Genomic DNA, 25059 nt, shown 5'->3' with positions numbered 1-25059 from the left:
AAATTGTAGATAGAACATAAACATAAATCACAGAAGACAAGCCAAGACAAGAGGATACAAGATGTGGCGCTATCCAGGGACAAACCCCAATGTGAGGAAACCCTTGATCAATTCTTCTTTTATGTTCTTCAATAGTTCAGTAGAGAGAAAGAGAGAGATAGTACATTTACAACAGAAGTCAACACTTTGACTTATCTAGATAAGAGCAGAGATCATCTCTAAGAAGATGATACATGAGATCAGTGGAAGACATGTTGCTTCAACTAATTCTCCAAGGTGACTCCTTCACCTCTCATTGTGCTGCATCTCGTCATCATGTTGCACCTCACCGTTCTGCACCATGCTGCACCCATCATCACAATGTTGCACCACATGACCGTTGCACCTTATGCTGCACTGTTGTCCCATGTGCCATGGTTGAACCATGTTGTCATACTGCATGTCTCATGTGCTTGCAGCACCATGCTTGCCACCGTTATCCATGTTATCCATGACAGCCATGTTGTCCATGCTTGTTGTACCATGCTTGTTGTTGTACCATGTGCCTTCTGCCATGTCACCGCTGTTTTCCCACTTTGCCTTGCCATGCCTTGCAGTTGTCCCATATGTCTTAGCATACCTGGTTGTTTTCCATGTGTCTTAGCAGCACCATGTCACCTTGTTGTCCTATACATGTTAGCAGCACTATGTCCTTGTTGTCCCATGCATGTTAGTAGCACAATGTCCATGTTGTCCCATGCATGTTAGCAACACCATGTAGCCTAGTTGTCCCATATATAAATTAGCATTGTTGTACTAGTTGCCTTGTTGTCCCATGCATCTATCCATTAGTCCACAAAAAGCCCTCAATTTTGTTGCATCCTACTGTTGATTTCTGCCTAGGGTTATGTGCATGTACTAGTTTGGTTAGGGCACACCAACTAGCTTAACGTATAGGGAAAATATCCATGTTTGCCTTGCTGTCCTTAGAGGTGACTGCGGCCTGGTTAGGAGGTTCGTTCTAGGTCTCTTGGCCATCCAAACTTCATCTCCCAATTGTTGTAGCAGTCCCTCACTGCGGCCCTATAAATGTGTCACTAAAACTGCCCACAAATCAGTCCTATGACTGTGTCTACCCTTCCAAGAGTCTATACTCTTCCACACGATCCTAAAACAGTCCTTATTGTTGCGGCATGACAACAAGGGAAATCGGCTCCTCCAACACTTCGGACCCCTCCAAACAGTGGCTAAGACTCCTGCACAATACGTTGTCCATACAACCCTTCCACGTTGTCTAGGGTAGCCTCCTAATGTTGCAGCTAGGGCATGGTATTGTCCTCCTTGACTGCGTTTTGGTAGGGACCAGCTATAGGGTTGTAGGCTTCCTTCTTGATAGCGTTAGGGCTTCTCTTTCATGACTGTGTCCTCTAGATTAGGGCAGCATATTCCTTCTTCTAGACTGCGGCTAGGGCAGCCTCTTTTCCTCCAACGTCTAGGGCTTCCACTCCTAGATTTCTTTTCCATTAAAACCCAAGACAAGTGGAGAGAAATCAAGATAGAAGTATGTGTGAGAAATGACTCTCAAGTCATCTTCTTTTATACTAAATCGTTGAGCACATGTGGGGTTTATTTGGTTGTTGGCCGACCTTGACGAATTGCCTTATAACACAATTAAATTCATAACTCCATGAATAGTGAATACTTATCGGAATCGGATGATCTTTAGATCAATCCTACACCTCTCGATGAGAGGTATCCAAGAAAAATATCAGCTTCCATAAATAAGATGACCCACATGGATTTTGGCCCTTGTTGCCAATTTGAACAATTGAAGTCGCTTGTTTGATCATTGGATCTTCACCTGGAATTCCCATTGTCTATACAACAACATCTGAGAATATGCAGTACATTCTTTATATTTCGGTAATTAAACATATTTACCAGGAATTACTCCCCACCATAATTTATGCAATTCTTTGCATAAATTTAGGTAAGAGTAAAAGTAAATATGTTGAAGATAAAGATTGTAACAACCCCAAAAATTTAACACTCACTCTTAGCTAGGGAGGTACTCATCTTGACATCCTCAAATGTCCACTTTGCTAAAAATTTCTCCATCCCAAGAAAAGATTGAATAAACCTGCTATGCTAATGTATCCATCCACTTCATGTTCTATTCAAGAACCATGTGGAAAGCATCATGCAAAAGATCTAGTCACCCACTAGCCAAATACCCTTTGGCAATATGGTTAGGCACCCCTTAACCGGGGTAAAAACAAAAGTAGTCCTGTGTAACCAACTAACCAAGTCATCGCTTGGAACCAAGTCGATTTTCCCTGACCAATGGTGAAACCCTGAGCCCATTTACCATTCCCCCATGTCATCACATAGCACTTGAATGGTAAACATACTTGCACGATGCTTTGAGGCACTCACTCTACCCACTAGCCAAGTAACCCTTAGCAATATGGTCAATACATTCTAACCAAGGGAGCACTCTGGGCCTTGATGCTATCTGGGCCATTCTCCCTAGCCACATTACACGGTACCTGGCCAATACCCTTGACCTTGGGAGAATGTTTTCCCTAATTCTACAACATCAACACTCCCTCTCAACAAGGGATCCATTCTCAATTACTCCAAACTTGTCCCTGAAATATACAAGCTTCATCCGAGATAGAGGCTTTGTGAGAATGTCAGCAACCTGCTCATCTGTAGAAATGTATTGGAGCCATCTGGTCAAGGATCTAGTCAAAGATCGAATTGCAAAATAGCTGTACAACATATTTATGTTTACTCCTACCTAAATTTATGAAAAGACCTGCATAAATTATGGTGGCAGTATCCCTGGTAAAAAATGTTTAATTATTGAAATATAAATTACTTTAATTTACTTTTTACTTCAACCTAAATTTATGCAAAGAATCACATAAATTATGGAGAAACAATTTAACAAACTCAAACGCTATGTGGGTGGATTATAGCCTAATTCCAATGGAGTAAAATACAAATTTTAATATGGGGAGAGATTTAACCTCATAGCATCAATAAGTAAATTGTTGGAGAATATATGTGGGGTGAATAGCGACATAGATCCATCAGTGTTCATAAGAAATTAACCTAGGAGATTTAAAGGGCATCTCAGAGAATTCTCCCACAATCGAGCATAAACTCGACAAGAGTGATTTGTGTTCAAGAGGGAGAAATTATACAGACATCCAGAACCGTGTCAGATGATCAAAAGTGCTTCTAGTTCAGAGGGAGCATACAATAAGGTAGAGTGGAAGGATGCAGCCTACTGAATATTCAAAGGGTCTCTCATGATGATGAGGAGAAGGAGGCTCCCAAAGATGTGGGTTCAACTCCTTTTTTCCTTGTTTGATAATCAATCAATAAACTTTTTGAGTGTAAACTACCAATTTGGATGCCTCTCCCCATAACACTCCCTCTTAGCTAGGGAGTTATTCACCTTGACTTCCTCAGATGTCCAACTCCCTGAAAAATTTCTCCATCCCAAAAAAAAAAAATGAATGAACCTGCTATGTTAATGTATCCATCAACTTCATGTTCTATTCCAGAACCATGTGAAAAGCTTCATGCATCAGCACCATGCAAAATATCTAGTTACTTACTAGCCAAATACCCTTTGGCGATATGCTTAGGTAACCCCCCCCACTGAGGTAAAAACAAAACTAGCCTTGGGTCACCAACTAACCAAATCATCACATAGAATCGGGTCAATTTTCCCTGACCAATAGTGAAATCTTGAGCCCATTTACCATTCCCCCATGTCGTCACATAGCACTTGAATGGCAAATATACTTACCTGGTGCTTTGAGACACTCACTATACCCACTGGCCAAGTAACCCTTGGTAGTATGGTTAGAACCTTCTGACCGAGGGAGCACTTTGAACCCTGAACTTGATGTTATCTGGGCTATTCTCCCTAGCCACATTACATTGCACCTGGTCAATAACCTTGACCTAGGAAGAATGTCTGCCTTGATGCTCCAACATCAACACTCCCTCTCAACAAAGGAGGCATTCTCAACCACTCCAAGCTCTAAAATGTTTTGCACCTTCCAACCTATCTTCAAGCTTGATATAGGGAACCATCTAGTCAAGGATCTGGTCAAAGATCATATTGCAAAATAGGTGTCTTCAAGGGGTGATCTCAATGGCCTTTCTTCACCAAAGCTTTGATACCATGTTGATTTTCTAGTGTAATTACTTAATGATGTTCTGGAGTGTGTTAAAATAATATCATATATCATTGGAAGTAATTATCAGTTGCAAAAAATTGTGCTTGTTTAATTAGCACTAAAAAAATCAACAAAGGGGTGTCATTTCAAGAGGAGCGTCCCCCAAAATCCACATATTTTTGACAATCAAATCAAATGGCAAAGAAGCAATCTGAAACCAACTTGAACCTTTCAACAAATATGTTAATACCAAGAGATTGGTCATTGATATTTTTCACATTGATCTTATTAGTCTATTGCCATCATTCTTGAACCCAATGAGTTGATTCATGTGGCAAATATTAACCATAAACCTATCCTATACCTATGTTCTCTTTCAATTGGGTGTTCCTCTCCTACACTCACAAGACTCATTTTGCCAAAAGAATAACAAAATCCTCAAGAAATGAGGTTGAATAGGCATCCTAGCTCAATTGTTTAGTAAAGCAAAAAATCTTCTTTTCTTGCCTTATTCGACGAATGGAAACATCAAAGAAAATTTGTTTTTCTTATCTCATCCCTGAAATGGAAACATCTTTCTCTTCACTAGCTTTACTCGTGACACCCTTTAGTAAAAGCCCCCAACTCCCATTAAAGTAATTTGACCCCCTTTTCATGTGATTAAATTAAATGAAAATTTAATAAATCAACCACTTTACAAATTATGAATTTAAGGTCATAATCCATGATAATTTAATTGGAGACATGACTTAGATCCACACCAAGTGTCAACTAGAGAGACAAACCAATGAGAAAACTTATACCATACCTCAATTGCTCATTAGGAACCATGACTAGGAATTGAACTTGACAAATACATAAAGTTACTAATTATAGATGTGCCTGAAAAGGAAACTAGGCCATGCCTCAATTGCTCATTAGGAACCACGACTAGGACCTTCACCTAACAAATACATACATATACTAATTATAAATGTGCCTAAAACAGGCATTCATCCCAAAAAAGCAAAAAACAAGAAAGTACAAACTTTGGGCAAATGACATATTGGCTCATAATTACAAAAATCAAAGGAAAATGTGCTATTTCGGATCCGAGTGGAAGTAGTCCCATTGGACTTGCTTTTTCACTAGGGTCAATAAAATGTAGTCAAGTCTGATGTGTAGGGCTCTGATTTTTGGATATTAGAAAAAGCAAAACCACCAAAAATAGCAATTTCCTGGAAATTAATGGGACTGAAAAATGAAAGGTCCTTTGATCGATGGTTATGCCAAGAAATGTTTCGAATGAGACCAATGTGACTTGTCTCACTGGATCTTAACCCTTCAATAGCAAGAAGAGCTATTGGGGTTAACAAGGATGTTGATTAAGGTCGTTGCACACTTTATGGAGGATGTTGAGCCTTACGATGATTTAGCACCCATGTTGAGACATCCTAGCATCCAATGGAGATGACATGGCACTTTTATGATGGGATGGTGCACCTTCCATGATGATTTGGGCACTTTTGATGAGACACCACATTTTTTCGGGATATGATATGACACTTGAGGATAATAGATTGCACCTCTATGAGGAAACGGTTAATTTTTTTAGCCCCTACACACTACTTTAAAGTGAGTCATCCACCTTTGGAGACCACATGTGAGCTTGAACTTGCATTTATGATGGACACTAGGTTTTAGAGCATATTTACTTCATTGTTGAGGCATCATTGGGGTTCTTACTGACATATCCACTCTTGTATAATGGATATTTTATGTATTGTTGCTTTATCTCTAGGGTTTGTAAGAGATAAAGACATTTTTTTATGTTCTTAAAGCTTTTATTGGATGAGAAGGGTGCCTGATCTCTCATAGAAATAAGAGAAGCACTTCTCACTTGTAAACCATTGCTACTTGTGGAAACCTCCTTTGTAAGTAATCCTTTAATAACATTGAGCTAAGGCTCTCTAATACAAGAGTATTAAGTCTATTAGCACTACATCCTTGGCATTCTCTTGTAGTTGTCATATTTCTCATTTGTGTGCATTTCATATATAGCATACTCATGCTTGGACATTTTTCTCTCCTTCGCACACTTTTGGTTCAGCTCTAGTGCACTTCTTTAGTGCTGGTTTTTTTACTGCCAGTTTTGGGTCGCATTTTGGTTCTATTCGATCCACTCTTTCTGTTTGTTTTCAGCAAAATTTCCCTTTTGCGTAATTTGCGATTGATCTTCCTCTTGTAGCAATCCTTGAAATGTCAAAGCTTCCTACAATAGAAGCAAAGTTCATCCTTACTAGACTTTAGGTTCTTCTACAACTGGTATGCATTCTGTAGGTTCTAACCCACACTTTTCCTCTTCACTTAAAAGCTAATTAATTGCTCACTTACACTGCTCAAATCTAGGTGTTTATGATCTTCCTGCAGCAACATTCCTCCCAGTTGATCAAAAGAGAGAGTAGTTACCTTATTGAAAGTCCCCAAGCTCATCACAAATAACTTAAACCCCTTAGCCAACCCAATAATAACCAAGGTCACATGATCTTTTCCTCAACCTTGTCTTCAATTGCAATAAACTGATATTTCACATCCTGGATTCATGTTATGTACTCGAAGACACTTTCATCTTTGAACATTTGCACTCCATGCAACTGATTGCACAATTACAACATCTACAATTGGCTGGGGATCTCACACAGGTTCATGATGATCACCGAATTTTTGTCGTCATTGTCAATATTTCTAAAGTGCAATTGTTATCAGGAAAACATTTAATTATTTGTGTTGTATCTACGGCATAAGCTAAGATGTTGATCTCTTCCCATGAGTTCTTTGTCATTTTTCATGTCTTTTACATTGGAAAATCCTACATGGTCATTCTCCAGATCAATCTGATTCAGGACATCAGCAAGTTGTGAGGTGATCAAACTTGTATTAATGATGAGACCCAGGATCAAAGCCCCCAACTCAGTAAAAATGAGCCCAATTGCAAGTCTTGGGTGATTTTGATGGCATATAAATGGCCCTCGTTGCACTGCACTTAGCAAAGGGCAGTCGTAAGTTGTTATAATCAACATTTTCAAAAAACGTGATCAGTAAACTGTAAGACCATAAACTTGCAATTACACAACTCTTTCTAAATAGCTAAATGCTATTCATTTTCAATTTAATATTTAACAGATGAACAAGTGAACCTGAAAAGTAGTAAAATCAAATTCATGCAAAATGTGCTTTTGCTAAGATAAAGGAAATTATCCAAAATACTAAACATAGATGTGATCTTGAGCAAGAGGAAGTACCATGTTAAGAGTACCATGTTAAGAGGATATTCAACAAGAATGTATTATGTAAATATATTTCACTTTTGAGTACATATAAGGTTTTCAAAAATGAAAATGTTGCAATTTCATTAAAGATGTAGTCCCTTAAAATAGGATCCAAAGCTACCATGCATGAACTTCTTGCCTGAGTAGAGAGCAATAACTTGTATGGTCACATTTGGATTCTTTTTTGTTCAGTGATGAAATAAGAAGTGTTTTCCTTAAAAGAAGAAACTTGCATTTATTGAATTAAAGGAATAAAAATAGATTCTTTTAAAGGCAGTAGAATTCTTCTTTTTATAGCACTAATGATTTTGAGAGGGGTAATTTCCTGATTTCTTTAAATCTTTAACCAATCCCAGTACAGAGCACTAACATCCCCCAATTTGAAAAATTACAAACAGGCAAAACGGGACAGCATTTTTGCCAAACCTTTTTGAATCCCCCAACCTCCTTTCTAGTGAAATACATTCATATATTTTATCAGAGGAGCAGTGCATTGAAAATAACCTGTGTGCTGCTTGAGAGGATATTAGTCTGACTTCCCTCCTCTGCCTCCCATGTTTCCTCCTATGAGAAGATTGTAGTCCTTTAAGAGCCAGAAGTAATAAATAAAGCAAAGAACGGAAATATGGCTAATAAGTTTCATAAAAGATATCCAGCCAGCTTCAGGAAAAGAGTTGTGTTTACAGAAACAACCAACCTGGACAAGTTTTTCTAGATTATCCATCAGAGTCTTCTCCTCCAGTTCAACATAAACGGCTAGGTGTTGCTCAAAGCAAGAGGATATTATTCCACGAAAATTGAACTGCATGTTTAGAAAGTGACAGGATTAAAATTTTACAAGAAATCATTACATAAAGAAAACAAACTCAATGCAAAAGACATGAAAGTGCTGATTAAGAATTTGCAACTTACTCCAGCTCCATATGCAGACAATTCTTTGGCTTCTCCAGTACCCTGTTACAAAATCAGCTTAGTTCCTGACATCTGAAAGATAGAACACATGATTCAATTAAAAGGAAAAAAAGATATCCTTACATGACTATGCTGGGTTCCTTTACTATCTCGTGCTGGGAGTTGCTTCTCATATTTCTTTCTTATCTCTGCTGCACTTCGACTTTCATGCTCTAAATCACCATCCAACTCTTCAGTATCACTTTCACCATCTTTGCCACGGCCAGTGCCTGCTCCAAATCTCTCAGCTAACTCTTCCTCAAATTCAAGGGTTCTTTGCAATGCCTACATTCCCATTATTTTAAAACAAAACCTCATTAAGCCAAAGAACAAGAAATCAACAGATTATATTAAGATCATATGTAACTAGAAAAGTTAAATTTCACTGTTACAATTTCTTCCATCTATGCCTCATTAATGCTAATACAAAATTTTTAATCCCAGAAAAATGATGGTTTTGAACATAATGAACAATCGTTTTTTTCCTATCATTATTTGAAGATGTTTTTCCCTACTTTGGGATTCAAACCACTAGCCATATTACTGTTATCCCTTCTTCCAGGAGGGCTGCCTGTAGTTAAATTCTTCACTCTTACTCACAAGCGCAGTTTAGAGGAAGGACTATATTTGGCCATTTTCACATTTCCCAAGGCATTTCACAGATCCAAATGCATGTCGCTCTCGGCCTTGTTCAGCATGATGCATACTTGACATACCATACTTAAATTTGGCAAAAGAAGCTTTCTTCAAGAAAAATTCAGAAAGTAAAGTGGGGTGTGAGCAAAGCAATGCTTGAGCAAAAGGTGGAAAAGTATATTTACGTTGCATGTGAGATGTTTTATGTTACATGTCATGCATAGAGCCTCCTATCACATGTGCCAGCCTCCTATCACACATGCCCAAAAGTAGCAAAACACTGGAGTTCTAGCACCTAAACAAGCAAGAAAAGGCAATTTCCAGCTCCTGCAGGCAGCGTGCAAGTTATTCAAGGTGGCCTACAGCTAACACCCTAGCTCCAAATTGGGCATGTGATAGCTCTTTGGAATCCTTGTGAGAAGGCCTACCTCCCTCAAGCAAAACGATGGACAAATCTGGTAGGGCAGTTTTCAGGACTGGTCAATTTGCACACCAACTCACATGTGGGAGTCAAATAAGGGTCAAACTACTTGTTAGAGTCACCTAAGCTAGTTGGGCTACTACTCACTTAAATCAAGTCAAATGCAGGCAAGTTGGAACATTTCTTGGGACATGGACACATACTTCAAGGTTTAACAACTATTCCTGATTTCAAGTGTAAATGAAGGGCACGTTGGTCATTATTTTCAAGAAATAGTAATATATGGACTTTTTCTTCCCTACTTGGATAAATTGATTCTCCTTTTTGTGGGGATCTATTATTTCCCATTGTACATGTGGCTTTGACCACTTTATTTTATTAGTTTTAGTTTCTAGAAGTAGACTAGATCTAGAATTTTCTTGCTAGAGCTAAGATAATCCCAAAATAAAATTATTTTAACGTAAATGAGGCTCCTTACGACATCTATATAAAGGAAGGACTTCCTCATTTGTAATTCATGGTTGGATAGTGGGAGTATTCCTCTCCCTAGGGCTCAATGAAAATTTTCTTGGTGTTATAGGGGTTTCAGGTTTATTATGTGATGTATGTTTCGACCTAGAAGGCTCTTCTCAATTATTTTCCTTGCAACCCCTGCTAGAGCCTCTTCCTGTTCTTTGTGTCTCTTCCCAACTTCAGTCGCCTCTCTTTCCAAGCATTCGGCTTCTTCCATACTTGATGATTCATCCAATTCCCATACACATCTCTCTCTCACATGCAACATGTATGTCTTCAATAAGGCCTTGCTCACGGACCATGGAAGGATATTCTCGTCTAAGTTATCATGTTCGACGAAGGATCGATAGTAGTCACCCTCAATCTGAATGACGGTGTCACGGTGATGGTGATTAAGTAACTTAACCAAGCTGGCTAAGTTTCAACTACACAATAGTGTGTTGTGCGTTGAGAAATCAATAGGCTTAGGTGTTAGGGTTGATTTCTCTATCATGATAATTACTTGTGAATTTTGTTGGCTTATTTATTACTATTTGTATTCTTCTTCTTTTCATCACGCAATTACCAAAATGCAAAAATATGATCACAGAAAAACAAGAGACACAAGATGTAGGCTCCAAGCCAAGGCAAAAACCCCACAAAGGGGAAACCCAGAATCCAAGCTCCAAGAAGCCAAGTCAAGCCGTCCAAAAACAAGAATAACATCAATCTCTTCCATAGTGAATTCTCTTTCATTTCAAATCACTTGCCACAGAGAATTCACACTGCTCTCATACCATTTGCCACAGAGAACTTGCACCCTTCTTCAGACTATTTGCCACAGAAAACTTGCAGATAGATGACTTCAAGAACTCGCATTTCTCTAGATGAATAGCCCAGGAAAAACTTGCATGTTTTCATCATAAAGTAGCCTTCTTTGCATGCCTTAGAACTTATCATAGAAGAACATCGAATTGCTTGCCATTTGGTGGAGGACGCATGCAGATATATAGTTGTTCTCATATGCGAAAAGACACATCCTTTCAGTGAGCCAACTTGACATCTATTCGGACCGACTTGGCTTCTTGAGGTGAAATTACTCGGATTACATTTTCAAAAAATATTTTTCCTTTTTCTTTACAAGAAGTCCAAATAGGACTTTGACTCTTTGACTCAACAAATCCTAGATGCATGAAGAACATGCTTAACTAATGAAATAATATAAGTTATTTTTCTTCTTCTTGCTTTTTTACATAAAATACATAATGATACAAGTACAATGATAATTATGAAGACCGAACCTTGTTACATTTTCCAACATTGTGGACCACATCGGAATTTCAACGATTTAAGACCGATTTTTGAGATTGACAGACACATCAAAAATATATATATATATATATATATATATATATATATATATATATATTTTCTTCTACACATTAAATCTTCAATAGACACATTCTGATTAGCACTTGTTGGCTTCAATAGTGTTAACCCCTAAATTTTTGCTTTGCAAATCTAGAGGGTTAAAGACCAACACATTTAATCAAGCTAGAGGTTCAAAGACAAATACATATACAGGTTGAGGGTTGGTTCCCATGAGGCCAGTTATAGGATTGATTCATAATAGTTCAGGTACAATTTTACAAAATAGAGAAAGAGTTTCTATTTTTAGCAGGTTCCCTATTTTGTAGGAGATTGAGTTTCAAAGATGATACATTTAGAGTCCTTATGAACTCAGGATTCCAATGAGGCCTTTCCAAGTAACATGCATGGCATTTACTATTTTAGTAGGTTTTGTCTACAAGTTTGCATGTTAGAGACTATGTTGCCAGGAAACGTGGGTGCGGGGACGGGGACGGCATTTTTGGAAACAGGGTGCGTGGGTTCGTCGGGTAATATAAAAATATTAAATTTTAATAATTATATTTTATAAATTATAAATTTATAATTAATAGTATATATTAAATTTGAATTTGTATATTTTTTCAACTTTAAACAAGAAAACTTTAATGATAATCATTTAAACATGTTTAGTCTCTCCCATATAAAAATACAATTTTTTCATAGGAGATTCTTCTCAACGTGATAGTGGTCTAGATTTTTCTTGATGTCAAATCATCCACCGGCCCCATGCATGGTGTGCTCTGTGGTAAAGCAATCCCAAAAAGTTAAAACAGTGGCAGCCTTACCCTTCCACAAAACATGCTTATTCTTTTAGGCATATTTTCCTAGTTTTAATCTTAACATGATGTTATCAGAATGCTGTGAGAAATTGACAGATTTTGATACTTAATTTAGCCATTTTCCAAAATAGCCCTTCGCCATTTAACAGCATTAGCTGATTACAGCTTATGGCTGGTCTCAATCCTACTTTCTATTTGACCGAAAATGTATGAACCTGTATGTGTGAATTTACAGTTTATAATTTGATGGTTATTAACTTATTTGGCTCGGGAATGAATGTTTCATAAATTCATTCCAAATTGATTTACAAGAATCTGCAGGCTCAAATTACAGAGTAAGAGGTCTCTTTTCCAGTTCTGGTTTCGATGCCATATAATATTAAAGGCATTGAAGATCCACAAATACAGGAGATTCATAATTTACATTGAGATTCTAACAAACCTTGGGCATAAGTTTTGAAATTGTTTTTATAAATTTATAGCATAAGACTAATGGACAGACTGATCATAAGAGTCTCCTGCGGTAGGAAGGGACTCATGAATGTGCAAACAGCTACCCTTTTTTTTCCAACTATGGTCATCACCTTATTAAATATTTCCACAAAGCTACAGCCAATATGATATGATATTCTGCTTGTGGGATTGTACACCCATAATGTTCCTTTTATAATATTGAGATATCATAATCATATATGATTTCAGAATACTGTGTCGCTCATAAGTTTTGAAAAACTTATCACTGTTGATAAATTTTTGCAATGATTCATTACCCTTGAGTAGCACGTCATGCCCACAGAGCAATGCTAAGGCATGTGAACAAAGACCATCAATGACTCCAAAAATGATATCATTCGTTTATGGCATATATTCTATATTCTATGGCATATCATTCGTTTATGGCATATCATTTTTTAAATTTCAATAAAAAAAAAAAAAATTATTTGAAAATTAAATTTTTAATATAGTTTTTTTATGAAGAACCCGAAGAACCCAAAGAACCCAACCCGAAGAACCCGAAGAACCCAAGAATCCAAGCACACGAAGAACCCGAAGAACCCAAGAACCCAAGCACCCAAAGAACCCAAGAACCCGTTAAAGGAAAAGAACCTGAATTTTTTTTTGAAGAACCCGGTTCTTCTAGGTTCGTCTGGGAAGAACCCGTACCCGAATCCAGTACTTGGGTGCGGGAACCCGGGACGGGTTCGAGAACCCCACCCCCGGGTGCGGGTACCCGTGCAACACAGGTTAGAGATAATGATATATTTAAAGTCCTTGCAAGATTATTAGTCCAATGACCTACTTACAGGTGGCATCTGAGCACTTTCTATTTTTAGCAGTACTTGCATGTCAATTTTGAGCGCGGATTTAGATTCCCTACTAACAACAAATACAATGAGTATAATTTCATGAGATTCAAAGGACTTTCTGTTTTTAGCAGTGGGCACATGTTAGGTCTAACTACACAATTAGGTTCCCCACAGCATTCTAAGTCCAATGGTGGTCTTTTCATCCAAATATGAGAATATTCTATTTTTAGCAATTAGCATATGACAACAATGATTACATATTCAGACTTCCCACCAAGTTGTGAGTCTGATTGTGGTGGTCTCGTTCGATTCCAAGAACTTTTTATTTTTAATAGTCTTAGCATTGCAGTGCTAACAGCATATCCAAGTTCCCAGTCAAATTTTGGGACTAATGAGTCTAATATTGTCAGCATGTGGACATATTTCTATTTTTCGCAGTGCCTAATTTTAGGCATATATGGAAGGTCCCCTGTCTTTTATGGGAGCATTTGATACCTTCTACTTTTTGGGGAGGTTCCTATTTTGGAATGTCTATTTTTAGCAGTATGAGGTGCCAATTTGATGGGTTGCCATATGGCAACAATTGAAAGTGCACAAGTGGCAAGGTTTTGGATGAGTCATCAATGGCATGGCAAAGGATGAGTGGACATGGCAATTGAGGAAATATAAATTTTCTCTCTTCATGCATTTTCCTTTTCTAAATTCTCTCCTATTTTCCCTCCTTATTCCCTATTTTCTATCCTACTTTCTCTACTACTTTTCCCCTCACTCGTCCCCCTAAATCTTCTCCCATTTTCTCTCACCATTTTCCCTTACTCTTCCTCCTAAATTTCCTCCCCTTTTCCTACAAAAAAATTAAGTCAATTTAAGCTAATTTCAATTGATAAAAAAGAAGAGTGGAGAAATTTAAGCCCAATTTCAATTTCTAGAGGAAAATTAGCCAAATAGAATTGGCTAAATTAACTTGGAGTATTTGTATCATGAGGAAATTTTGCTAAAAACGCCCAAGACGAATTTGCTAATTAGTCCTAAGGTTATTTTTATCTCATACTAACTCCAAAATATTTCAATTCAACTCAAGAAAGAGCCACTTAACTCAGTTTCTTCTCCACTCAAAAATTAATTGATCCAACCATGAGAAGTAATGCCCAACTATGGAAGAAATCTCTCTCTCTCTCTCTCTCTCTCTCTCTCTCTCTCTCTCTCTCTACTTCGTGTTTGGATATATTGTATTCAAGTTTTGTGATAGTCATCTTGGTGCAGCGAACATTTTGGCTCTCGCAAAATAAAATTCAGTTTGACCCAATGTTGCAAACATTGGCATCGGGATAAAATCGGCAAGGGTCCAGAAAACCAAAAAGTCGTAAAAAATTGGAGAATATCGACGAAAATCAGCAAACATCAGCAAAATTAAGATATCACAAAAATATCGGCAAAAATCAACAAACATGTTGATTTTTCAAGATTTTCTAATCTGATAATTACTTCTAATTATTCTTTAGGAAATTCTTCTTGTGTCACATTTATCGTTAAGCAAATACACATAGAAAATCTCAACAACGAAACAATAATGACAGTAGGATCATGAAGAGACAACCAAACACAAGAGACACAAAATTTTACCCTAGGTTAGGAAAAACCCAGCAAACTTTTCTTATAGAAATTATCCAATTCAACAAGACATACAATCTGATTTCTAGCTAGAAACAAGGTCAAACTGACCACAAACATACCCAGATCAAATCTGGTCAACCAGAGGCAAATTCAGCCTACTGAGACAGCCTCATAAATTCGGTCAACCCGACCTCAGAATTCGGTAAACTGTGCTTCAAAAGATTTTGGTGTGCTGCCTCAGAAGAATCTCAGTCTGCTGCCTCAAAATTCATTCTTCTAAACTCCCACATGTGAACAAAAGATGAGTATATGTGATCTGAATTGGTGCCTTGAGGAGGAGGACAAGTAGCCTTTATATAGTCATCTCATGAGCCTGAATTGGTGTGTCATGTAGGTTGGCCAACTTGAACTTGTGGAGACAATTAATTTGAATTTCAAAAATTCAATTTCCCTCTTTTGAAGCCGACTTGAAGTATACATTTATATTTATCATTTTTTTCATATTTTGAGGGCTAAAACAATTTATGAAGACCAACCATAGCTACAAAAATTCAACACTCCCTCTTAGCTAGGGAGGTATTCACTTTGACTTTTTTAGATGTTCTCTTGTAGAAAAAGTTTCTCCATCCCAAGAAAAAGGTTGAAAGAGGTTGTTTTGTTGACGAATCCATCCACTTCATGTTCTATTACGAAACCATGTGGAAAACATCTTGCATCAACATCATGCAAAGGAATCTAGTCACCCACTAGACACATCACCTTTGCAAATGGATCTAGTCACCCACTGGCCAAAGGCCTTCTAGGGCCCCACTGGCCAAATACCCTTTTGGCCTTTTAGGATCAAGACTAGTCCTGGGTCACCAATTATCCAAGTCGTCACCTGGACCCTAGTCAACACCTGGGCCATTACCATTCCTGCATGCCAATTGAATGGTAATACATTGTCTGATGTTAAAGGCACTCACTCAACCCACCTAGGGAGCACTATGGAGATTGATGCTCTCTGCGCCATTCTCCCTAGCCATATTACATGGCCCCTGGTCAATACCTTTGGCCTATCAAAATCTTGACCTAGGGAGAACGTTTGCCCCTTGATGCTACAACATCAACACTTCCTTTAACAAAAGGAAGCATTCTCAACCACTCCAAGCTTGTCCCTGAAGTATACAAACTTCAACTTGGGATAAAGGCTTTGTGAGAATGTCAACATCCTTCTCGACTGTAGAAATGCATTAGAGCCTCATTGCTCCCTTTTGTACAATGTCTCAAATATAATGGTACTCAATGTGCTTTGACCTGTCATCACGGTCATCTCCCGCACTAGATCAAACAACCCTGGTAGTAGCTTCGAAAGCCATACTATTTCACAACTCGCCAAACTAGTTGCAATATACTTGGCCTCTGCATTCTTGAGTGCGACAGATGTCTGCTTCTTGCCCAAGTGTAATCCATCCAAATTGAATCATCATCCCGATGCACTCTTCATGTCTTCAGCACTTTGCCCAATCTGAATTTGTATATCTCTGCAATTATACTTCATCACTTTAGATATGTACCATATCAGTACCTCGAGACACATTGTGTCGCATGCCTCAGCTCAATCATAAACTACCCGGTTTCCTTCACAAGATTTGTTACCACAGCTGCTTTTCGGTCACCCTAACTGGGTGCTCCCTCTGAAACAGATCCTATTGTGGCAAACCCAGTTGCTCCCTCTGCCACTTAGCTTCTTCAGATTAGTTACCATGGAAGTGGCCATGGACAAGTTTTCCATCATCCCAAATCTCCGAAGAAACGTATTAATATACTTCCTTTGACCAAGGAAGGTCTCACCCAGCTTCTACCACACTTCTAGTCCCAACAAGTAATGTAACCAACCAAGGTCCTTCATCTCAAACTCAGAGATCAACTCCCTTTGAATCTGAAGCAAAGGGCTTGACTACTCCCTCTATCGCAGAAGAAAATTCTCCTACCATGGTTGCTCCCTCTATCACGTGAGTCCTTTTGTTCCCGTAAACAACGATCATATAATAACAAGATCAACCATGATCCATCAATTCAAGTATACAAAGTCAAATACAAAGCCCTATTCTCTTTGCAAACATGAGACTCCTTCTCACATACCTCAAAGTCTCGAGGTGGTTCTACATACACTTCTTCCTCAATCACTCTATTGAGGAAAATGGCCTTTACATCCATCTAATGTAATTTCATAACAAAAAATAATAATAATTCTAATAGAATTGTACCTGGCAACTGAAGCAAATGTCTTTTCAAAGTCTTCACCCTCTTTCTGGGAGAACCCTTTTGCCATGAACCTCGCTTTGTACTTCTCCATGTTGCTATCTATTGCATGCTTGATCCTATAGATCTATTGATTTCTCTTCAGCACAATTTCCTCCATTGTAGCATTCGTTGCTCGCCTGCTCCCTCTGAACTAGGAGCTCTTCCAGTCATCAGGCATGGTTCTAGATGTTAGTACAATTCCTCCCTCTTGAACACAAATCACTCTAGGAGAATCCTCGTCACAAGCTTTGCTTCATTCTTCCCAATACTTTCATCTACTGCCAAAGCCTTGGTAGCCTTTACGATGTACCTGCAACCCTCACTAGGAGGCCTTGGAAGAAACAATCATAACCCAACAAAAGAAACAAAGGCAAGATGTTAACTAATAGTAAAACAATAATAGTCAAGGAAGAGTGATATAAACTACTTAGCTTTTGAGGATTGTGGGGAATTTGTCAACTACCTCCTGATCTTTGCTTCCTTGCAAAAATGAAATCCATCTGCAAATTCATCATCCTCATCCTTATCATTAGCATGATGCTTTCTTTTCCTTCCATGCATGAGCTAGATTTTCTTGCTTTTTCAACTTTGTACCAGGATGCCTTTGATTAATATCAACCTTGTTGCATTAGTACTAAATCAATCATTTTGTTGTTAGGCCATACTCTTATTATAATTAATTCTTTCCCTGGCCATCACGGCAATATTTGTTCTCTTAGCTTAGGCAGCCCTTCATTCAGCATACTTCTACAGCCAACATTCTCGCGATATTCAATAGCATCAATATGAGCTAAACCTAGTTGTGGTGAGTTAAACATCAGTTTAATAAACAACTAATATATTGACACTCTTAGTAGCTTCAACAATGAACCCTTGTGAGTAACAAGCACAGTCTTGCTACAACAAAGGTCTACAGATCAACTTAGAATGGAGCTTAGGTTTTGCTTCAAAATTCGAGTTTATGCCATAGCTTCAATACTATCACAAACTTCAAAATGTATTCAGGATTATGCTTCAGGTCATCTATGGCTTAATAACCCTAATCCTAAAAACTTATGTGCAAATTTACCCTGTTGTAGTCAAGTGTCCAAAATCATAAAAGAAAGTGTCATGCAATCTCCATGCCTCTGCATCTAAAGTTGTCAACAAGGTGAAGGTAAGTTGTTTTCAGAAGAGGGAATGAGATCATGACATCCCAATGCCCTTCATAAAAGTTTCCAAGAGAACTTGCTTAAACAACCTTCAAGTGGCACAGGCATGTGATACTTGAGGAGACTTTAAATTTATTTCTATTATAACCCCAATCATGAAATTTCCATTGTCATTCTGCAATCAATTGAGAAAATAAAAATTGTTGGCCATCTTATCCTTAGTTGGAATATAAGACAACTCAATGCCTTGCTCTACAATCCCTTTAGAATGAAATGGTGATACATCTATAGTAAATGGCACTCTAATTATCAGAAGACGATGTTGTAGGATCATTTGTAGAAGCCAAGGTGACTAAGAATCTTTCTTAGCCAAATTGTTTCATATTTAGCCAAAGCAATTGCTTTATATTCTAATATTGTTATTGACAAGGAAACAATAGCTCGTTTCTTATTGCACCAAGAAAACATACCAGAAACAATGGTGAGTGCATATCCTAGTCCAAATTTCGTCTCATCCAATCTAAGTCAATACAGCTTTGAAGGTTGAAGACATCACATATAGTGAAGAGGAGTTTGAATTGTAGAATTCTCTTTGCAACTTTCCAATGAGAGATGGATGGAGCTCTCATAACATCAAAAACATTCAATAGAAGTATCCCAAACCAACTCAGCACTTTCTTGATAGACATGGGTTTGAAATCCTCCATATTTAAGCAATGTAATAGACTATGCAAATATTTAGTCCAAGATACAAATATGCCATCTTTCTTTTGCTATACTTAAGCAGTAGAACAAACAATATGGATAAGATTTCTCAAAAGCTTTGCAAAGTGGCTCTTTGAGTGAGATAATCTTGCAAATGCCACTTCCAAAAAATATGTCCAGTCTCGACTCCCAACTCAGTCTTCCTCATACTGTCAAAACATAATTCTTTGGGCCACCTTCTGAGACCTCTCAGCCTCTGGGGCTGTCACATGGATGCTTTTGGTCCTCCTGAGGTCATTCCTATGGCCTTTCAGCCCTCTGCAATCCGCACTAAGGCCTTTCAGTCTCTTGTCACAGACGTTGGCCTAGAATTTAGACCTTTCTTCCTTCTAGGGCATAATAAAACATGGATCATAGATCATATACACATAATAGAATATAGATCTTCTAGGACACAAACAAAAAGGCGGATTTTGACTGGTGATTACTTAATTCATGAATGATGGGATAATTTGTGGGCCTATGCACAATTCATGTTATTGTTATGATGAAGGATTGCAATGGCTTTAATGCTCAAAAATCCATATTGTTTAAAAGATAGACTATAGCTCTCTTTGAGTTGTATGCAAACCTATATATCTTGATGAGATGATTGATGGTTCACCTCTTATTGAACAAGATTAAACAACCTGCAATAGAACAATAGAGCTAGATTTTTTAATATGCTTCTCTTAGTACAGCATTGTAGTCTATGTGAATTGGTATTTGGGACCAAGCTCCTTCTCTTATTCTGAACCTAGTGTATTTGGGGACCCATGTTCATAACTGGGTATGGCACAGTGTTTTGAATATAGACAATTATCATAGATGCTTCACTCCATAGGAACATATGCAAGTCTTGATCATGCATCATCGCCTTAAAAAATTCTTTAATAGTTTTGTTCTTTCTTTTAGCAACTCCATTTTGTTGTGAATTATAAGGGACTATCAACTCCCTCTTAATCCCAAAGTCTTTACAAAAGGAAACGAGCTCCTTGGAAGTATATTCTCCTCCATTATTAGATCTCAGGATCTTGATTTTCGTTCCCTTCAAGTTCTCCACTTCAGCCTTAAATTCCTGAAACTTTTCGATGACTTCATCCTTTGTCTTCATGAAGTAAATCTATGTCTTGTGAGAGAAGTCATCAATAAAGGTTACATAATACAAAGAGCCTCCAAGAGATTTCACTGGCAATGGACCACATATATCAGAATCCAAAATTTCCTTGGATCTACTTTCGTTGCTTGGAAAGGGCTTCTTGACATTCTTCCCAAGCGCACATCCTTTACAAACTTTTTCATGTTCTACGTGCAACTCTGGAACACCTGAAACCATTTGTTTTAAAGAAGAAAAGGTCTATAATGAAGGTGTGCATATCTTCTATGCCAAAGTTCAAATGGATTGATGTCATTAGGAACTAATGCTTGAGAAAGTTGTTTGAAGAGTCTATACAACCTTCCTTCACGGACTCCAATTACTCTAGCAGAATCTGTACTTGAGCCCTTGGGCCATACAAGAACTTTGCCATCAACAAATGCCACTCTATCTCTCGTATCTTCCAAGCATGAAACAAAAGCCAAATTCTTTTTCAAACCCAGTACATATAGTATGTGCTAAAATGAACGCTTTCACCTGATTCCATCTCAATGGATGTCTTCCCAACACTTTATATTGCATAATTGTTGTTGTCTCCAAGTTATACCTTTTGAAAAAATCTTCTTTCCATTAGGCCTGTAAGATCACAATCTCTCATCGTGTGTCTTGAGGCACCACTATCTACAAGCCACAAATCATCGCTATCTACAATAGAATCTGTAAGAGTGGAAAAATAAAAGAAATCTTTGTCACTTGAATCTTCATTCTTGGATTTCTTTGGAAGTTCTTCAAAGTTTGATGTAGTGGCATGTTGCTTTCCCTTTCTCCTTTTATCATTTGATCTTTCAGGACAATCATGTCTATAATGACCAAATCAGGGAAATTTTAGGGGCTAATATTCATAGGTGGGCTAATTTTCCATAATTTTTCCAAAAAAAAGATTCGCCAATTTCCATTTTTTCTAAAATGATTCACCCAAATTTTATAGTACACCATTATTTTACCTTAAAAATCGCCAAAATATTAAATCGAGTGATATAAAATCATTGGAAATCTAATTATTTGTACAAAAATATCACCAAAAATTTTACAATTTTCATATTAGGGATAGCAAGATTTGCCAAGGTTTCTAAACTTTAAGATAAACTTTCGTCCTTAAAATTTTCCCTGGACCAAACTTGTGATGATGATAGCATTAAAATTTTGACATATCTCTCTTTTCTTGGGCAGCAGATCTTCTTCCTTCAGGTCTTCTTCCTTCATTTCTTCTTTGGAATACAAACTTCTTTCTTCCTCTGGCCTTCTTGAATCGTGTTGCATATGCCTGAGAGTAACCTTCTTCGAATCTCTGAATTCTTCCTTTTGATACCAGCCTAGATTCTCCTTAAGTACATGCAATCCATAGTTCTTCAAACTTTGGAGCCTCTTTTCTAGCACATATATCTGATGCAAATGAGTCCAATGAGTCAAGTAAACCATTAAGTGTTGTAGTCACTAGTTCTCTCTCTGAAATGACTTCATCGATTGCTTGAAGTTGATCTCTTAATTGAGAAATCCTCATGAAATATGAGGCTATAGTGTCCTTTATTGTCATTCTAACATCGCAAAGCTCATTCTTCAAACTCATTGCTTGACTAATGTTGTTGATAGTGTGTAATCCAATTAGGGCATCATACATCTGCTTTGAAGATTCAAGACTTGAAACATAAGGAATCAAGTGATCTTTGATAGAGTCCACAATAATTCTCATATTTTTCATGTCATCCTTCTCATATTTTCTTTTTCGTTCATTATATGAGGGTTCAATGACCTTGCCTTTCACAATACCCAAGAGATCATTCTTTGCAAGAATAAGGTCAATCCGTGTCTTCCAAGCCTTCAAGTTTGCGCTCCTTCCAATTTGTTCTCGGACTTCATAGAGGAAGCCATCATCACAGATAAGCAAATGGATAGTGGATATAGGTCTTCTTTGTTGGTTGAAGTAGCTCAGACAGGTGTTCTAGCCTCAAGTGTTGTCAGTGAGGCTAGGAAAACAAGAGCGGAAAAAATCTCCAAGCCCAAGTTATTCTTTTGAATGTAAATGTCTCAATTAAGATAATCAATCAGTTTTTAATTATTTTCCTAAGTTTTAACTTAGGGAAATAGATTAATTAATTAGTAATAAGTGAGACAAGGTTGATTTTCCTCTAGAGACTTCTAGTGAAGCTTCTAAGTGATCTTAGCCATCAATTAGATCATTTCAATCTAGATCTTGGTCGTTGATTTCTCAATGAGAGATTATAAAGGAGATCGATGGGCAATCTTGGAGATCATCCATTACAATGAAGAGGGTGCAGTGATAGCGTGGGTTTGACACCAGTGAGGATTTCAATAGCAGTTGAAATAGCAAATATTTCCAAAGTTTATTTCATCAGTATTCTTCCTGTTTCGGAGATCTAGAAGAGGAATTCTCCCAGAGTTGCAGATAAAGAGGTCATACAAGATTGCTAGGAGAGGCCTACAAGTTGTCTGTTTAGCATATCAAGGTTTCCAATTGTAGAGAAAATAGCTAGAACTTAGTTCAATAGCAAGAAAGGCAGATTGCAGGAATTCACAGTCGAATTGCAGGAGAGGCCATGTTAGGTGAAGAAATATTTTTCTAGAGCCTTCTCGGGGTTTGGAAAGTAGTCTTGTAATATTTATCAATTGTGGAGTTTGTTGAATAACAATAAAACCCTTAAATCTAAAGAATCGGTTTTCCCTTTGCGGTTTTTGCAGGGACGTTTTGTCAAAAAATATTGTGTCCATTTTGTGATTGGTTTTCTATCATAGTTTCCATGGTTTATTTTTGTGAATATTGCAATCGTGTTTTTATTCAATATTTGCAATAAAATAGTTTTGCTCATAATTAAATACATTGGATAATTACCAATTGATTGCAATAAGTGATGTTTTTATTGATTTTTCACATGGTATCAAAGCAGATCTGAAGCACATAGGTTTACTGCAATAGATCAACAAGGGTTTGGAAGAGAAATCCAAGGGTTTAATACCCAGATTGATTTCTTCAATTTGTTCCAGATTTACTTGGAGGAATTTTACCAGTGTTATTTTCTGCAAGAGGTACGCCAAATTAACGAGTGTGAATTACCAATTTACCAGTGTTTGTTGTCGGAGACATAGTTTCATTTGCCAGTTGCCAGATCGATTTTCTAGAGGCAGTGCGAGTGGGTTTCTCTAGTTGTTGGAGTCAGAGAAATTGCAGTGATAGCGTAGGGTTTGACACCAGTGAGGGTTTCAGTAGCAGTAGAAATAGTAAATATTTCCAAAGTTTCTTTCATCAGTATTCTACCTGTTTCTGAGATCCAGAGGAGGAATTCTCCCTGAGTTATTCTACAGATAGAGAGGTCATACAAGATTGCCAGGAGAGGCCATAAGAGTTGTCAATCTAGCCTCTGTTTTCAAAACCGGCCAGCTTGGAACCAACTCGGTGGAGTTGGTCCGAGCCAGGCCTTAAAACTGTGACTCGGCCTTGGATTCGGTTCGACCGGCCGGGTTAATACTGAGTCGGCCGAGTTGTCTAATAACTCGGCTGGCTCGGTATTAACCCGACCGGCTCAGCCGAGCCCGCAACAACTCGTCCAAGTTAGACACAGCGACCCACACAAACCCGAAAACTGCGATTTTTTTTTTAAGTTTTTTTGGGTGACTCCAAACCAGTTTGTAGTTTGCCTATTTGGTCTTTGGGGTCCATTCCCCTCTCCTAAACCCTATTTAACCCACTCAACCCCTCTCATTCTCTCACAGCCATCTCATGCATTTGAGTGAGAATTTCAATGAGAGTTTGGGAAGAGTTGTTGAGTTTGTTTTTGGAGCAGCAATGAGGAGCTTCTTGGGCAGCCATTTGGAGCAGCATTGAGGAGTTGGTTTCTTGGAGCAAGCTTGAGGAGACAGTTTGTGCCTGGAGGTATTTTTTTTTCACTTGTAAAAATATGTTTTTGCTTATTAAATTTTATGTGCAAATCTAGAAATCCTAAAGAGTGTTTTTTGTGAAAGAAATGAACATTGAATCAATGTTTTTTTTTGTTTTCATTTTCAGATTGTTTGCTTTCATTTCCAAGTCAAAAATGGCACCTAGAGTGAAGACGTTGCTTAGGCATATGTTGAAATGGTTGATAGTCAAATGCATTGCAAATTTTTCCATAGAAAAATTAAGGAAGGTCCTGGGGGCATTAATAGGCTGAAACAACACTTGGCGGGGATTAGAGGCCAAATTACTCCATGTACCTCACCAAAAATTGGGGAGATTAGGAAGGATTTGTTAGCCAGCTTTGAGAAGTTTAAAGAAGATAAGGCTAGGCAAAAAGAGTTAGAGGCTGAAATTGAGAGGAAGAGGAATATACAAAAAATGTTGGCTACCAACCCCCATTTTGATTTTGAGGGTTCTTCCTCTATCCCTTGTACTGATGCATCCAACCCCTTCTGATATGTTCCTCCATCTTTTGAGTCTATTCAAGAAAAGGGAAAGGGTAAAATGAAAAAGGGTGATATGAATATCAAAAGTTATTTCCCTCCCTCCTCTCCACTAGATGCACATGGTCCTCAACCTAGTAGAAGTCATTTGCAGCCCACTTTAGATGACCATTGGAAGAAAGAATTGAGGGAGACTGCTTGTGACTACATAGCTAGATGGTGGTATGATGT

At 37.8% G+C, this 25059-nt stretch overlaps 1 protein-coding gene across 1 annotated transcript in view; it reads right to left on the bottom strand.

Moving 5' to 3' along the window:
* The window catches only part of HIT1 (Membrane trafficking VPS53 family protein), a 361304-nt gene that overhangs the window by 207246 nt on the left and 128999 nt on the right, over window positions 1-25059 (bottom strand). Inside the window, exons 11-14 of the mRNA XM_089448976.1 lie at window positions 8525-8725; window positions 8402-8443; window positions 8187-8291; window positions 7994-8053 (exon numbers count right to left, since the gene is read on the bottom strand). Of these exons, the coding sequence (XP_089305102.1) occupies window positions 7994-8053; window positions 8187-8291; window positions 8402-8443; window positions 8525-8725 (408 nt within the window). The remainder of the gene's footprint in view (window positions 1-7993; window positions 8054-8186; window positions 8292-8401; window positions 8444-8524; window positions 8726-25059) is intronic.

The sequence above is a fragment of the Pinus tabuliformis genome, chromosome X (genome assembly GCF_031772625.1).
Source record: "Pinus tabuliformis cultivar Carrire ecotype Pingquan chromosome X, CPIR1, whole genome shotgun sequence".
Taxonomy (NCBI): Eukaryota; Viridiplantae; Streptophyta; class Pinopsida; order Pinales; family Pinaceae; genus Pinus; species Pinus tabuliformis.
Note: the sequence above shows the minus strand (reverse complement) of the source record. Positions and strands in the feature narration are given on the sequence as shown.